This window comes from Schistocerca piceifrons, chromosome 11 (genome assembly GCF_021461385.2).
Source record: "Schistocerca piceifrons isolate TAMUIC-IGC-003096 chromosome 11, iqSchPice1.1, whole genome shotgun sequence".
Taxonomy (NCBI): Eukaryota; Metazoa; Arthropoda; class Insecta; order Orthoptera; family Acrididae; genus Schistocerca; species Schistocerca piceifrons.
Window position 1 is genome coordinate 88724550 of NC_060148.1, and position 17566 is coordinate 88742115.

Consider the following 17566-nt stretch of genomic DNA (forward strand, 5'->3'; position numbering starts at 1 on the left):
TATACACTGATGTGGCCAGTTTCAGGGAGAGGAGGAGAGAAGTGTTTAATGTCCCGTCGACAACGAGGTCATTAGAGACGGAGCGCAAGCTCGGGGTAAACAAGGATGGGGAAGGAAATCGGCCGTGCCCTTTCAAAGGAACCATCCCGGCATTTGCCTGAAACAATTTAGGGAAATCACGGAAAACCTAAATCAGTATGGCCGGAGACGGGATTGAACCGTCGTCCTCCCGAATGCGAGTCCAGTGTGCTAACCACTGCGCCACCTCGCTCGATGCCAGTTTCAGGTGTCTCATATAGTTAGAATTAAAGGAAAGCAAATTGTTACCTGTGTATCTGGGATTGTAAAAATATTAACATCCTTACATGCCAGGAAGGCATCTGGCCCAGATGGTATCCCCGTAAGATTTTATGCTGACTATGCTACAAATTTAGCACCATTCTTATCCATTATCTATCAGAGATCATTGGAACAGTGGAAAGTTCCACGGGACTGGAAGAAGGCCCAGGTCATAGCAATCTATAAAAAGGGTAGAAAATTGGATGCACATAATTACCGGCCAATTTCACAGACATTGATTTGTTGTAGAATCATGGACCATATTTTGTGTTCAGACATAATGACCTTTCTAGACTCTGGAAAGCTCATCTGCAGAAACCAGAACGGTTTTAGAAAACAGTGGTCATGCGAGACACAGCTGGCTCTCTTTGTGCATGATATACAACAGGCTCTGGATATGGCTCCCAGGTTGATGCCATATTCAAAAATGGTTCAAATGGCTCTGAGCACTATGGGACTTAACTTCTGAGGTCATCAGTCCCCTAGAACTTAGAACTACTTAAACCTAGCTAACCTAAGGACATCACACACATCCATGCCCGAGGCAGCATTCGAACCTGCGACTGTAGCGGTCACGCGGTTCCAGACTGCAGTGCCAAGAACCGCACGGCCACTCCGGCCAGCAGTAAGTGTAACCTACTGCATATAACAAGGCGAAAATCCCCATTAATGTACAAGTACAAAATAAATGCCCAGTCTTTGGAAGCGGTAACATCAAGTATCTGGGTGTGACTATTCGAAATGATCACAAATGGAATGATCAGATTACACAAGTAACGGGTAAGGCGAACTCTAGACTGCAGTTTATTGGTAGAATCCTGAAGCGATGCAGTCCTTCAACAAAGGAAATTGCTTACAATACTTTTGTTCATCCAGTCTTAAGAGTATTGTTCATCTGTGTGGCACCCTTACCAGTTGGGTCTGATTCAAGAGATTGAGAAGGTCCAAAGAAGGGTGGCAAGATTCGTGACTGGTACATTTAGCCATCATGAGAGCATTACAAATCTCATAGAAAGTTTGAAGTGGGACACACTTGCAGATAGTGCTCACTAAATTCCGAAATACAGTCTTCACCGAGGATGTAGAGGATATATTATTACCACCATTTTTCAAATCACACAATGATCACTATTCAAAGATAAGGGAAATTAGAGCTCATACTGAGGCATTCATACAGTCGTTTTTCCATCGCACGATTAGTGAGTGGAACAGAGGGGTGGAAATATGACTTTGGTGCAAATAGTGCCCTCCGCCACACACCACTTGGTGGCTAGCAGAGTATATATGTAGATGTAAACTAGTTCACAGATGGTTGAACTGTCCTAGTGCCATATTCACACAACATAGTCTAGGGGCTCAAAATGATTCATGTTATTGTTGTTGTGGTCTTCAGTCCTGAGACTGGTTTGATGCAGCTCTCCATGCTACTCTATCCTGTGCAAGCTTCTTCATCTCCCAGTACCTGCTGCAGCCTACATCCTTCTGAATCTGTTTAGCGTATTCATCTCTTGGTCTCCCTTTACGATTCTTACCCTCCACGCTGCCCTCCAATAGTAAATTGGTGATCGCTTGATGCCTGAGAACATGTCCTACCAACCGATCCCTTCTTCAAGTCACGTTGTGCCACAAACTTCTCTTCTCCCCAATCCCATTCAATACCTCCTCATTAGTTATATGATCTACCCATCTAATCTTCAGCATTCTTCTGTAACACCATATTTCGAAAGCTTCTATTCTCTTCTTGACCAAACTAGTTATCGTCCATGTTTCACTTCCATACATGGCTACACTCCATACAAATACTTTCAGAAACAACTTCCTAACATTTAAATCTATACTCGATGTTAACAAATTTTTCTTCTTCAGAAACACTTGCCTTGCCATTGCCAGTCTACATTTTATATCCTCTCTACTTCGACCATCACCAGTTATTTTGCTCCCCAAAATAGCAAAACTCCTTTCTACTTTGTCTCATTTCCTAATCTAATTTCCTCAGCATCACCTGACTTAATTTGACTACATTCCATTATCCTCGTTTAGCTTTTGTTCATGTTCATCTTATATCCTCCTTTCAAGACACTGTCCATTCCATTCAACTGCTCATCCAGGTCCTTTGCTGTCTCTGACAGAATTACAATGTCGTCAGCGAACCTCAAAGTTTTTATTTCTTCTCCATGGTGGTGGTGGTGGTGGTGGTTAGTGTTTAACGGGTTATGGAAGGATTGGGAAGGAAATCGGCCGTGCCCTTTCAAAGGAACCATCCCGGCATTTGCCTGAAATGATTTAGGGAAATCACAGAAAACCTAAATCAGGATGGCTGGAGACGGGATTGAACCGTCGTCCTCCCAAATGCGAGTCCAGTGTGCTAACCACTGCGCCACCTCGCTCGGTCTTCTCCATGGATTTTAATACCTACTCTGAACTTTTTCTTTTGTTTCCTTTACTGCTTGCTCAATATACAGATTGAATAACATCGGGGAGAGGCTACAACCCTGTCGCACTCCCTTCCCAACCACTGCTTCTCTTTCAGCCCCTCAACTCTTACAACTGCCACCTGGTTTCTGTACAAATTGTAAATAGCCTTTCACTCCCTGTATTTTACCCCTGCCACCTTTAGAATTTGAAAGCAAGTATTCCAGTCAACATTGTCAAAAGCTTTCTCTAAGTCTACAAATGCTAGAAATGTAGGTTTGCCTTTCCTTAATCTGTTTTCTAAGATAAGTTGTTGGGTCAGTATTGCCTCACGTGTTCCAACATTTCTACGGAATCCAAACTGATCTTCCCCGCGGTCGGCTTCTGTCAGTTTTTCCATTTGGCTGTAAATGATTCATATGTGGCAAAAATTGAACTGTGTGTGTGTGTGTGTGTGTGTGTGTGTGTGTGTGTGTGTGTGTGTGTGTGTGTGTGTGTGTATGTGTGTGTGTGTGTGTGTGTTTGGAACTTGTGGGCACTCAACGGAAAGGTAATCAGCACCTTTAAACTCATTAAAACAAACAAATGTGGCTAAAATCTCTAAAATTGTTGCATACAGTGAGGAAGAAATCTATAAAGGAACACTCATTCACTCACCTGAGCCGCACTCGAACTAAGCCACACAATCACTACCTCACATGCCTCAGAAGTAATTAATAATTACTGTTACAGAAGCCATGAATTAAACCTGCAAGTGAAGAAAATGAACTATATGCGAGATACGCAAATATTTCAGAATGTTAGTTATTGGACTAAGGCACATTGCTCACGACAAGAGACATAGGTCCAGAATGAAGTTTTCACTCTGCAGCAGAGTACACACCGATATGAAATTTCCCGGCAGAATTAAAACTGTGTGTCGGACCGAGATTCGAAATCGGGACATTTCCAGAGACACAGATGTTGCTCTCTTTGCTCTCAGCCTCAGACTGCCTGACCTCGGGTATGATGGACCTATATATAGTTTCCCCATGAACAACATGTTTTACATTACTCATTCTTGACAGCAGCTGTCTTAAGTAAAATATTTTATGACCCTCAAAATACTGAACTTTCTAATTGGGGAGTTATTTAACATATGCTGCATGTCAAATGGAACATAAAAAATATACCACCAAACTTATAATGCTGATGTTCATAATCTAAAAAGTGATTGTGACGTAATTTGTAACTGAAGTTAGCAGTGGTCTAAAGCTTTAGTGTTAATTAATTTGGAAGTCAATTAGTTTTGGACGATTTTAGATACCTTATGGAGAAGTTGGAGATGTTATACTGTGACATTGTTGTGTTGTATTGTAAGGTGCCACGTATACCATTTGTATATGTATACATGTATGATGTCGTCATCTCTTCTTTCCCCCGTTGATATCAGAGCATGAGAAATGTTTATGTTTGTGTTCACCTATTTGTCGTTGAGAACACGCAACTGCTCAGCCACAATACCACCTGATTCCAGAATAGCTAGCTTACTATAGTTTAAAGATAGTGGGTTTTGATGCAGCACTATTTAAGTGTGATTTTATTCTTCACTTAATCTTTGAGACTCTAACAAACCAGCTACTCTTAATCAGGCCCAAAACTCGATTTGTAACAAGAGCACTTACGATCAGTCTGTCACAATATTAATAATATGCAGGGCTCTACACCACCATAAGAAAATATCGCTGTCCATGGAATGACAAAATATAAGAATAAACTTCTTTATATCTTTCCTTTCATTCAATCAAATGCTTTCAAACGTTTATTTTGCACCCACAAATTATCCACATCTCAATGTAGAGTGTAAATGTGTGCATTAAAAATAGTACACTGTTTCTGCTGATAACCACGTATGAGGTTTTGGGTTGCTAGGCTACTTCAATCAACAGGATTTATATTGGAGTTTGAAAATGATCTTTCTATCCAAACTTACATCCTTCACAATGGCCCATCAACAGTGGGATAGCCATAAAATATTCTAGCCTTTCACGATAATTAAAAATTCGCATAAATTGTATTTTTGTGAGTTTAAAGTAAATCATCGGCGGCGCGAAAGCAGTCTTGATACCGCGACAAAACGCTTACTAGCCTGTCACGAAATTGACCTGCATACATCTACAACCAATTTCAGGGTCATAATTTGCTCTGCACGAGTGTGTGCAATTGAACTTTATCCAATCAATTATTTCTCGAATCATAATCACTGATCCCGACACTGAATGTCCATAAATGCACAATCAACACTCTTCTTTTTCTTCTTCTAAGAGTAAAAGAATGACATCACATCATCTACATGGTTATTAAAATATTATTCCAAATGACCTCAAACATTTATCGTCATTATAGAGGGTGTTACAAAAAGGTACGGCCAAACTTTCAGGAAACATTCCTCACACACAAATATAGAAAAGATGTTATGTGGACATGTGTCCGGAAATGCTTAATTTCTATGTTAGAGCTCATTTTAGTTTCGTCAGTATGTACTGTACTTCCTCGATTCACCGCCAGTTGGCCCAATTGAAGGAAGGTAATGTTGACTTCGGTGCTTGTTTTGAGATGCGACTCATTGCTATACAGTACTAGCATCGAGTACATCAGTACGTAGCATCAACAGGTTAGTGTTCATCACGAACGTGGTTTTGCAGTCAGTGCAATGTTTACAAATGCGGAGTTGGCAGATGCCCATTTGATGTATGGATTATAACGGGGCAATAGCCATGGCGCGGTACGTTTGTATCGAGACAGATTTCCAGACTGAAGGTGTCCCGACAGGAAGATGTTCGAAGCAATTGATTGGCGTCTTAGGGAGCATGGAACATTCCAGCCTATGACTCACGACTGGGGAAGACCTAGAACGATGAGGACACCTGCAATGGATGAGGCAATTCTTTGTGCAGTTGACGATAACCCTAATGTCAGCGTCAGAGAAGTTGCTGCTGTACAAGGTAACGTTGGCCACGTCACTTTATGGAGAGTGTTATGGGAGAACCATTTGTTTCCGTACCATGTACAGCGTGTGCAGGCACTATCAGCAGCTGATTGGCCTCCACGGGTACACTTCTGCGAATGGTTCATCTGACAATGTGTCAATCCTCATTTCAGTGCAAATGTTCTCTTTAAGGATGAGGCTTCATTCGAACGTGATCAAATTGTAAATTTTCACAATCGACATGTGTGAGCTGATGAGACTCCTTACGCAATTGTACAATCACCTCATCAACACAGATTTTCTGTGAATGTTTGGGTAGGCATTGTTGGTGATGTCTCGACTGGGCCCCACGTTCTTCCACCTACGCTCAATGGAGCACTTTATCATGATTTCATACGGGATACTCTACCTGTGCTGCTAGAACATGTGCCTTTACAAGTACGACACAACATGTGGTTCATGCATGATGGGGCTCCTGCACATTTCAGTCAAAGTGTTCATATGCTTCTCAACAACAGATTCGGTGACTGACAGATTGGTAGAGGCGGACCAATTCCGTGACCTCCACGCTCTCCTGACCTCAACCCTCTTGTCTTTCATTTATGGGGGCATTGAAAGCTCTTGTCTACACAACCCCGGTACCAAATGTAGTGACTCTTTGTGCTCGTATTGTGGGTGGCTGTGATACAATACGCCATTCTCCAGGGCTGCATCAGCGCATCAGGGATTCCGTGCGACGGAGGGTGGATGCATGTATCCTCGCTAACGGAGGACATTTGAACATTTCCTGTAACAAAGTGTTTGAAGTCACGCTGGTACGTTCTGTTGCTGTGTGTTTCCATTCCATGATCAATGTGATTTGAAGAGAAGTAATAAAATGAGCTCTAATATGGAAAGTAAGCGTTTCTGGACACATGTCCACATAACACATTTTCTTTCTTTGTGTGTGAGGAATGTTTCCTGAAAGTTTGGCTGTACCTTTTTGTAACACCCTGTATTTTAACAGTAATCAGAAAAAAAGATGATTTATTACTGTAAAATAAAACATAGCAGGTCGCAAATCGCACGTAACTAAATGACAGGTTCGCATAGCATTGGGACTTAATCACGCAAAACTATATAAAGAAATGCCCAAAATCTCAATTTCTCCCTACTAATTGACACACACAAATAAGATATTCAAGACTTCATAGATCAATTCCGACCTGTAATGTTATAATATGATAGGCACTAATATGCTGAAAAATGTTTCCTACTGATCACTAAATATATAAGGTAGCACTCATCATCATCATCAATTAAGACTGATTATGCCTTTCAGCGTTCAGTCTGGAGCATAGCCCCCCTTATACAGTTCCTCCATGATCCCCTATTCAGTGCTAACATTGGTGCCTCTTCTGACGTTAAACCGATTACTTCAAGATCATTCTTAACCGAATCCAGGTCCCTTCTCCTCGGTCTGCCCCGACTCCTCCTACCCTCTACTGCTGAATCCATGAGTCTCTTGGGTAACCTTGCTTCTCCCATGCGTGTAACATGACCCTACCATCTAAGCCTGTTCGCCCTGACTGCTATATCTATAGAGTTCATTCCCAGTTTTTCTTTGATTTCCTCATTGTGGACACCCTCCTGCCATTGTTCCCTTCTACTAGTACCTGCAATCATCCTAGCTACTTTCATATCCATAACATCAACCTTATTGATGAGGTAACCTGAATTCACCCAGCTTTCGCTCCCATACAACAAAGTTGGTCGAAAGATTGAATGGTGCACAGGTAACTTAGTCTTGGTACTGACTTCCTTCTTGCAGAAGAGAGTAGATCGTAGCTGATTGCTCACTGCATCAGCTTTGCTACACCTCGCTTCCAGTTCTTTCACTATGTTGCCATCCTCTGAAAATATGCATCCTGAGTACTTGAAACCGTCCACCTGTTCTAACTTTGTTCCTCCTATTTGGCACTCAATTCATTTATATCTCTTTCCCACTGACAGTACTTTCGTTTTGGAGATGCTAATCTTCATACCATAGTCCTTACGTTTCTGATCTAGCTCTGAAATATTACTTTGCAAACTTTTAATCAAATCTGCCATCACAACTAAGTCATCTGCATATGCAAGACTGCAACCATGAACTCAATTTACCGTCAACTCTAACTGCTGCCTGACTATCCATGTAAAGACCTTTAATTGCTTGCAAAAGTTTGCCTCCTACCTGTAATCTCATAGAACAGACAATAACTTCCTCCAAGGAACCCGGTCATATGCCTTTTCTAGATCTATAAAGCATAGATACAGTTCCCTGTTCCACTTGTAACACTTCTCCATTATTTGCCGTAAGCTAAAGATCTGGTCCTGACACCCTCTAAGAGGCCTAAACCCACACTGATTCAACCAATTTGTCCTCAACTAATACTCGCACTTTCCTTTCAACAATACCTGAGAAGATTTTACCCACAGTGCTGATTAAAGAGATACCTCTGTAGTTGTTACAATCTTTTCTGTTTCCATGTTTAAAGACTGTGTGATTACTGCTTTCGTCCAGTCTGATGGAACCTGTCCCGACTCCCACGCCATTTCAATTATCCTGTGTAGCCATTTAAGACCTGACATTCCACTGTATTTGATGAGTTCCGACTTAATTTCATCCACCCCAGCCGCTTCATTGCACTGCAATCTATTGACCATTTCTCCACTTCCTCAAATGTGATCCTATTTCCATCATCATTCCTATCCCATTGTACATCGAAATCTGAAACATTACTGATTGTATTTTCACCTACACTGAGCAACTCTTCAAAATATTCCCTCCATCTGCCCAAGGCATCAACAGGATTCACCAGCAGTTTTCCTGACCTGTCCAAAATACTTGTCGTTTCCTTCTTACCTCCTTTTCGAAGACTGCTAATTACACTCCAGAATGGTTTTCCAGCAGCTTGACCCAAAGTCTCCAACCTGTTTCCAAAGTCTTCCCAAGATTTCTTCTTGGATGCTGCAATTATCTGTTTGGCTTTGTAGCACTGTATGAACCTTTTCAATTAACAGTATTTCATAATTAACAAAGTTTCTGAGTTAACTAATTAGATCACTGCAATTGTATTAGCATGTTATATGTAAGGAGCAATGAAATTCAAAATCCTGGGAGGCTGGAAGACAGCAGATGAGACTCGATACTTATCTCGCTTCATCTCACACACCTGGAATTGTCTTCACGCTGTCACATTTTTAATGGCTAGCAGTTTAGACATACGTGAATCTTTTTGCTATGCTCTGAAAACAGACAACCACACCATTTGTCAGAGGAATAGAACAGTCACTGCACACTGACCGATTCTGATGCCACTGGGCGCCATGGCGCTCTTATCGCCCGGGCAGGTGTTCTTGTTGACGGTGATGCTGGCTCTGTTGCACACGGCTTCCACTCTGGACCCGTCCAGGTCCTTGGACTTCATATCCACGAGCACCAAGTGGGTGTCTGTTCCACCCGACACGAGGGAATAGCCACAGTCGAGCAAACCTTTCGCGAAGCATTTTGCATTCTGAAGTACTTGTTTTTGGTACTCGCAGAATGCAGGTTTAGTTGCCTGGAATAAAATTAAATTAAATTTAGAAACATTTCCGCACACAACAGAGACACATCTATTGAAGACAAAGTCTGAATGAGTCCGCGATGATGTTTGACACTTTATTCATAAATGTACCGAGTGATCAAAAAGTCAGTATAAATTTGAAAACTGAATAAATCACGGAATAATGTAGATAGAGAGGTACAAATTGACACACGTGCTTGGAATGACATGGGGTTTTATTAGGACCAAAAAAATACAAAAGTTCAAAAAATGTCTGACAGATGGAGCTTCATCTGATCAGAATAGCAATAATCAGCATAACAAAGTAAAGATGATATTCTTTACAGGAAACGCTCAATATGTCCACAATCATTCCTCAACAATAGCTGTAGTCAAGGATTAATGTTGTGAACAGTACTGTAAAGCATGTCCAGAGTTATGGTCAGGCATTGGCGTCGCATGTTGTCTTTCAGCATCCCTAGAGATGTCGGTCGATCACGATACACTTACGACTTCAGGAAAACCCCAACGCCAATAATTGCACGGACTGAGGTCTAGGGACCTGGGAGGCCAAGCATGACAAAAGTGGCGGCTGAGCACACAATCATCACCAAACGACGCGCGCAAGAGATCTTTCACGCGTCTAGCAATATGGGGTGGAGCGCCATCCTGCATAAACATCATACCTTCCAGCAGGTGTTTATCAGCTAGGCTGGGGATGATGCGATTCTGTAACATATTGGCGTACCTCTCACCCGTCACGATTGTCATGCGCAGTCACTGACATTTTGCTGTCCAGCACCATCTGTTGGACATTTTGTGAACTTTGCGTTTTTTTTTTTTTTTGTTCTAATAAAACCCCATGTCATTCCAAGCATGTGTGTCAATTTTTGCCTCTCTGTCTACATTATTCCATGGTTTATTAAGTTTTCAAATTTATACTGACTTTTTGATCACCCGGTATATCTAGAGCACTTACGAAGGTAAGTAAATTATTATCTGCAAATTAGTTATAAAATTTTATTGTAATCAAATAGAAAACTTACAAGAACATCATTTTTCGACATAGTCTCCTTGCGTTTAAAAGCACTTGGTCCATTGTTGTACAAGCTTCCTGATGCCCTCATAAAAGAAGTTTCTCGGTTGAGCTGCTAGCAAGGAATGCACCACTTCTTTCACTGCTTCATCCGAGGCAAATCGATGGCCCCTTAATGCCTGTTTGAGTGGACCGAACAAGTGATAGTCAGAAGGGGCAAGATTGGGACTATATGGAGGATGATCCAGTACTTCAAATTCGAGTTTGTAGAGCGTTTCAGCAGTGTGGACAGCAGTATGCGGACGGGCATTGTCGTGTAACACCACCTTTTGACAGCAATCCTCAGGGTTTGCTTTGAATTGCAGGCTTTAGCCTGGCAGTAAGCATCTCACTGTAATGTACACTGTTTACTGTTGTGACACTTTCCCCATAATGTTCCAGTACTGGACCTTGTGCATCCAAAAAACTGTAAGCATCAGTTTTCCTGCAAATGGCTGGGTCTTGAACTTATTTCTTGCACTGCGAATTTGGATGTTTCCATTCCATACTCTGCCATTTACTCTCCAGCTTGTAATGATGGATCCATGTTTCGTCACCAGTAATGATCCTGTCTAAGAAGTTGTCCCCTTCATTACCATAGTGATCCAAATGTTTTTTGCACTTGTCCAAGTGTGTTTGTTTATGCAACTGTGTGAGTTGTTTCAGGACCCATCTTGCACAAACTTTATGAAACCCAAGTCTGTTGTGGATGATTTCGTGGGCTGAACCGTGACTAATTTGCAGATGATATGCCACTTTGTCAATAGTTAATCGTCTGTCTAAGAGAATCATTTCATGCAAATGCTCAGTGGTTTCTTCACTCGTGGTAGTCAATGGTCGTCTGGCTCCTTCATCATGTGTAACACTTGTGCGACCATTTTGGAATTTTTCAATCCATTCGTAGACACTCTGTTGTGGCAAAACACTGTTTCCATACTGTACCAAAAGTCTTCGACAAATTTCAGCTCCTGAAACACCTTCTGACCACAAAAAATGTATCACTGAATGTTGCTCTTCTTTGGTGCAAATCAACAGCAGAGTAGCTGTGATTAACAGCGTGGCAGTGATAACAAAACTAACCTAGCAGCTTGAAAATTGCGAAGATATAACATCAAATAAACAATGCATGAGTCATAAATGTAAAACGATAGTAGCAGCAAAATAAACAAAAATATAATTAAATTGTGGATAATAATTGACTTACCCTTGTATATTTATTTTATTGTTTTTATTTATTCGTTTAAACCACAGAAACTAGAATACATGTGTAGATGGGCTGTGACGAGTGATGTCTACATCTACATCTACATTTATACTCCGCAAGCCACCCAACGGTGTGTGGCGGAGGGCACTTTACATGCCACTGTTATTACCTCCCTTTCCCGTTCCAGTCGCATACGGTTCGCGGGAAGAACGACTGCCGGAAAGCCTCCGTGCATGCTAGAATCTCTCTAATTTTACATTCGTGATCTCCTTGGGAGGTATAAGTAGGGGGAAGCAATATATTGGAGGACCAAGTGTTTTTCGTGGACTTTGTCTCAACTTCCCTTGTGATGTACAAGCTGTGTTTGGAGGCTCAACATGGCTTACCTTGGCTGTTGTATGGGGCAATCATGCAGATGCTAACATTTTGGCCTGGAAGATGTGGAGTATTGCAGAGACAGCAGGGATACTAGCAAAAGTCCCATATGGTACTCTTGTTCCAAGTACGCCATTTGTTTTGTCTACCAGAAGAAAGAAAAAGTTGAATGTCACTGTGAACCCTCCCTCCATACCGCGCTGTATTGAAACTTGTAGATACATTGTGTACACAATAGTTGGCTCACACACAGTTATGAATGTAATCGACATTTTTCAGGTTTTAGTGTTTTACTATTAGTGTTGTTATTATTATTGAGCTTTATATTAGTTAGACTACTTTCTTCTATGGTCAGTGAAATACTAGTGTAAAGTCTCCAAACTATGTCTTATTTGCATTTTGTTAATAGCTTTGAGTTTTCAAAACACTAAGGCTTAAATTAATAAAACCTGGTGGTCACCAAATTGCCTGAGTCATCTTTTTAATAGTGACTTCAATAGGAAGAGGATACTGCAATTGAGAGACGATCCTGTAAATCTGCATTCTTTTGCCTAGGGTCTCCTATTTCTGTTTCCATAATTTTTGGTTGTTGGCATAAGCATGAATTGCTGCATTTACAGCAATATCTGTTTTTATGGTTAAGGGTTTTCTAGTAGTAATTTCTTCATCAGTTAGTAATATGAGGCTCGAATGAAAAGTAATGCTTCCACCTTCGTAACTCTTCAACAGTTGGCAGCATTGGTATGCGGCAGGTACTGGCTTGTTCCATAGCCTCTTCTCTATGGCTCCAGTTGGCGGGAATCCTTAGCATTGAACGGTTGTGTTGTGGCAGTGTAAAGTATGGAACCTTGCACAGACGGTTGGTCAGTGCTATTTAAGCGAGGTGGAGTCATTCAATTCTTGACAGCAGAAGGTGTCATCTCAAAGGAGATTCATCAGAGAATGAAAGCAGTTTAAGGTGATTGTGTTGATGTGAGTACTGTGTGTCATTGGGCGAGTAAGTTTAAAGATGTTGAGGTGGGAACATCTGACCTGCGTGACAGCAACCACCGAGTTTCACAAGCAAAATATTGACAGATTGTTTCAGGACGATCGTCGTATCACTCAGAGAGAAATTGCAAGCACAATCAGCATTTCACACGAATGTGTGGGTCACGTTATTGCTTTGCTTGGCTATTGGAAGATCTGTGCACAGCAGAACTTCACAGACTTAATCTCACCACCGTACAGCATCCTCCGTACAGCCCAGATTTAGCATGGTCTGACTTCCATCTGTTCCCGATAATGAAAGACCATGTGCAGGGACATCATTATGCTTCTGATGAAGACATTGTGAGAACTGTGAGACTGTGGTTGCGGAAACAGTTTGTCGACTTCTTCTGTCACGGCTTCAGAAAACTTATTCATTGTTGGCAGGAATGTATCCAATTGGCTAGTGATTATGTGGAAAAGTGAATATTGGTAATTACAGATCACATTCTAAGGATTCCTTCTGTGTTTGATTTATTAAAATATTGCCATCCAAACCCAATAAACGAAGGTGGAGGCATTACTTTTCATTCAACCCTCATATGTCTACCTGTAGTATAACTTTTACTTTTTTATGGTAGCTCCATTTTTGTGCCCAAATATTTATCACATTTTTAGGCTCATTACTATGCCCTAAATTGCACCAGATGACAGTGAATTCCGACTCGGAGCAGCATCAGTCTTCAACTCGCATTTCGAAGGAGTACCAACAGTTCAGTTTTCAAATGCCTTTTATAATCTAAATGAGTGAAATGTACTGAGCAGACACGAGTATTTTTAACTGAAAATAAATCTGCACATTTACAATCATTTATCCGTTTCCTTTACGTCTCATGATTTTTGGGAAATAACAGGTGTACCAGTGTGAAATGAGTGTTTTTTTGTGAAAATGAAACACTAATCTTGAATTGAAAAGTGAAAACATTTTATTCAAAGTACTGACCATTGCTTTCTATACATTTTGACCACCTTTCTGGTAATTTGTGGACACCATGCCAATAGAAATGTTTGTCTTTTGAAGCAAACCAATCAGACACCCAATTTTCAACTTCTTTGTAGGAATTGAAGTGTTCCTCAGCCAATGCATGTCCCATTGATGAAAACAAATGGTCGCTAGTAACAATTCAATGCAAAATTGATTTTCTTTCATGCCTTTGAAGCAAAATTTGACAAATGGTTCTTCGGTTTTCCATCTGTCTTTCATTCAATTCATGCGGCACCCATTTTCCACACTTTTGTATCTTTCCCATAGCTTTCAAATGGTCATAAATTGTTTGTTGTGCAACATTTAGCATTGCTGCCATTTGCTTATGACTCAAAGTATCATCTTCATCCAATATTGCTTGTAATTCAACGTCTTTGAACTTTTTTGGTGGTCTTCCACGTTCTTCATTTCTTACATCAAAATTATTATTTCTGAACCATTGAAACCATCTTTTGCGTGTTGCTTCTGATATAGCATGATCACCATATGCCTCGACAAGCATTCTGTGTGACTCTGCAGCGTATTTTTTGAAATGAAAACAAAAAATTAATGCTTTCCGCAAATCATGACTGTCTGGTACAAAATTCGACATTGTTAACACGATGAAAACACATGGTGTTGTTTGTTCCATGACTTGATGTATACTGAATATCTTTGACGGATGTCATACCAACCAAACAAAAAAAAAGTTAAGGCTCATTCACAACAAATATTCCCTATTGACACTTTTGTATCTTAACACTCATTTCATACCGGTACACCTGATATACGAAACTTAATTTTTAGCTTACTTAGTTCTCTGCTGTGGTAAGTACAACTGAGTATTGCTCAGAAAACCATTATTTTTCACAAATCGCTCAATATATTGATAATAATGGCATAACTCTGAACTCAACTGGCAGTCACTGAATTCAACTGGCAGTCACTAATACCAATTAATATTGTCATAAACAACCATGTTTTGCCACGCGGTATAGCCGAGTGGTCTGAGGCACCTTGTCACAGTTTGCGTGGCTCCCCCCCCCCCCCACCCCCCCCCCCCCCCCCGCCCCCCGTCAGAGGTTCGAATCCTCCCTCGGAGATGAGTGTGTGTGGGTTTCCTTAGCGTAAGTTAGTTTAAGTTAGATTAAGCAGTGAGTCGGCTTAGTTAGGGATCGATGACCTTAGCAGTTTGGTCCCTTAGGCTCCTACCACAAATTTCGAAATTTTCAACTGCGTTTTCACTCGTAATTACAATTACAATGCTATACATCATGTGAGGTACAGAGTGCCGGTTGTGTTCATTCTGACATCAGCGATGCAGCTTGCTACTGTGCATACACCTCACGATCTCTACCATCTGTGGCTTAAACTGATCTGATTAGGGCTAACAGGTCCTCTCTCATATCAGACCAGGGTTTCACACACTATCTATTACACCATAGTTACCTAAGAAATAACAATTTTAATGAGACAACTAGTATTAAAAAGATCTGAATATGTGAACTACCAGCATGAGTAAATTATACTGTGGAGTACGTATTAGCAGCAGATGATTGTCGTATTTAGGTAGTGTGGTAATCTTTTGACTGCTCGAGTGACATCTGTTCTAGACCAGGGGTCTCCAAACTATGGCCCGCAGGCCGAAACCGGCCGGTCAACTGGCCCACGTTAGCTGGCTGGCCATCCCCCGTATTCGGCCCGCCAAATATTTGAGGTGGTACCTATACTGCCACCAATTGAGTTTCGAGGCCTATCGCTACCAATACACCGCGACATTGTCGGACACAATCACGCAACAGTATCAAATACATGCCCTGGCTCTGCTACTCGCTACAATACTACATAACTAAACTTATTGTTGCACTGCTTGAAATAACAACGCGTTGACATTCTCTACCTCTTCGTCTTGCAGTAATAGTGTTACTAACAATGATTTTGAGATTTCATTAACTTTGCAGGATGCTTTCGAGAAGAATGTGCAGTGACATACATTTTTGTCGGTGAAATTCGCCAGAATAAAATACGGCAGAATTTCGGTCAGTTAGGTCCACCAATCAAAATTATGTAACTAAATAAAAATTGTAGTTTGTTTCAATGTTAGCTATTCCCAGAACCTTAGATTTTTACGATTTAATCTTTCCTTTAACCTTACATTACGGTGATGATGGAGTGCTAGGGTGCTTTAATCCCACTAGGTAGATCTTGGCCCTTATGACTTCGTGGAGGAGGCAATGTGGCCCGTGGACTAAAAAGTTTGGAGACCCCTGTTCTAGACAAACTACTCAATGCAGCTCTATCTAACACTGCCACCTTAACATTCCCTAATTAGATTGGTCTAGATATTCAGCCTTGCAAGTCTTGTGATTTCCCTCAGGGTCCAGCTGTGCTGTGCCCTGTTCTTCCTTGGCCTCTAACGTCTTTCTTCCATGCATTTTTCTATATGTGAAGTGGCTATCAAACAAAACACTGCTTCTCTACTTAAATAAAGTGCAGATCTGTTCCAATTAACTCTGTATATTGTTACAAACTTTTGTAAATGGTTGCACATTAGATGGGAAGTTACTATTCCCAGATCCAACTAATAATTGCTGTCTCAAAACATCTCGTTAATATTTTTGTGAATAGTACATAACAACAATCACTTATATACATCATATTTGTCTTCCTCGGAACTGTAGATCTTCCATAGTACCTGAGATTCTTCATTCCTCTTTTTCCATGGAGATTACAAATTTTCTCCAGCAGACAGACTCTGTAACTGTTGAGTAATCCTTTCCCACAATATGTGGCCTGATGTTTACAAACTACCTGTGATCACACACATCTTTACTTTGAGCTCTATATTTGACATACGTGGTACACGCCCTTCCATGAATGGAATGGATCACTACAACTGACTATGAACTAATACAGTTAATATTGGTAGTACTTGTATTACTGCAGCTGGCGCCACTAATAGTGACAACAATAATAAAAATAATAATACTTATTATTATTATTATTATTATTATTACTTTAATAGTTGAGTTTTGTCAGGACAAAACTCTACCATCTGGTGAGCAAGATGTATGAGACAGGCAAAATACCCTCAGAATTCAAGAAGAATATAATAATTCCAATCCCAAAGAAAGCAGGTGTTGACAGATGTGAAAATTACTGAACTATCAGTTTAATAAGTCACTGCTGCAAAATACTGACACAAATTCTTTACAGACGAATGGAAAAACTGGTAGAAGCCGACCTCGGGGAAGATCAGTTTGGATTCCATAGAAATGTTGGAACACCTGAGGCAATACTGACCCTACGACTTATCTTAGAAAATAGATTAAGGAAAGGCAAACCTACGTTTCTAGCATTTATAGACTTAGAGAAAGCTTTTGACAATGTTGACTGGAATACTCTCTTTCAAAATCTGAAGGTGGCAGGGGTAAAATACAGGGAGCGAAAGGCTTTTTACAATTTGTACAGAAACCAGATGGCAGTTATAAGAGTCAAGGGGCATGAAAGGGAAGCAGCGGTTGGGAATGGAGAGAGACAGGGTTGTAGCCTGTCCCCGATGTTATTCAATCTGTGTATTGAGCAAGCAGTAAAGGAAACAAAAGAAAAATTAAGAGTAAGTATTAAAATCCAT

General features: G+C 40.8%; 1 protein-coding gene across 1 annotated transcript in view; it reads right to left on the reverse strand.

The window, feature by feature from the left end:
- The window catches only part of LOC124719735 (serine hydroxymethyltransferase, mitochondrial-like), a 183640-nt gene that overhangs the window by 48044 nt on the left and 118030 nt on the right, over positions 1-17566 (reverse strand). The window contains exon 8 of the mRNA XM_047244937.1: positions 9045-9300. Coding sequence (XP_047100893.1) covers positions 9045-9300 — 256 coding nt within the window. The remainder of the gene's footprint in view (positions 1-9044; positions 9301-17566) is intronic.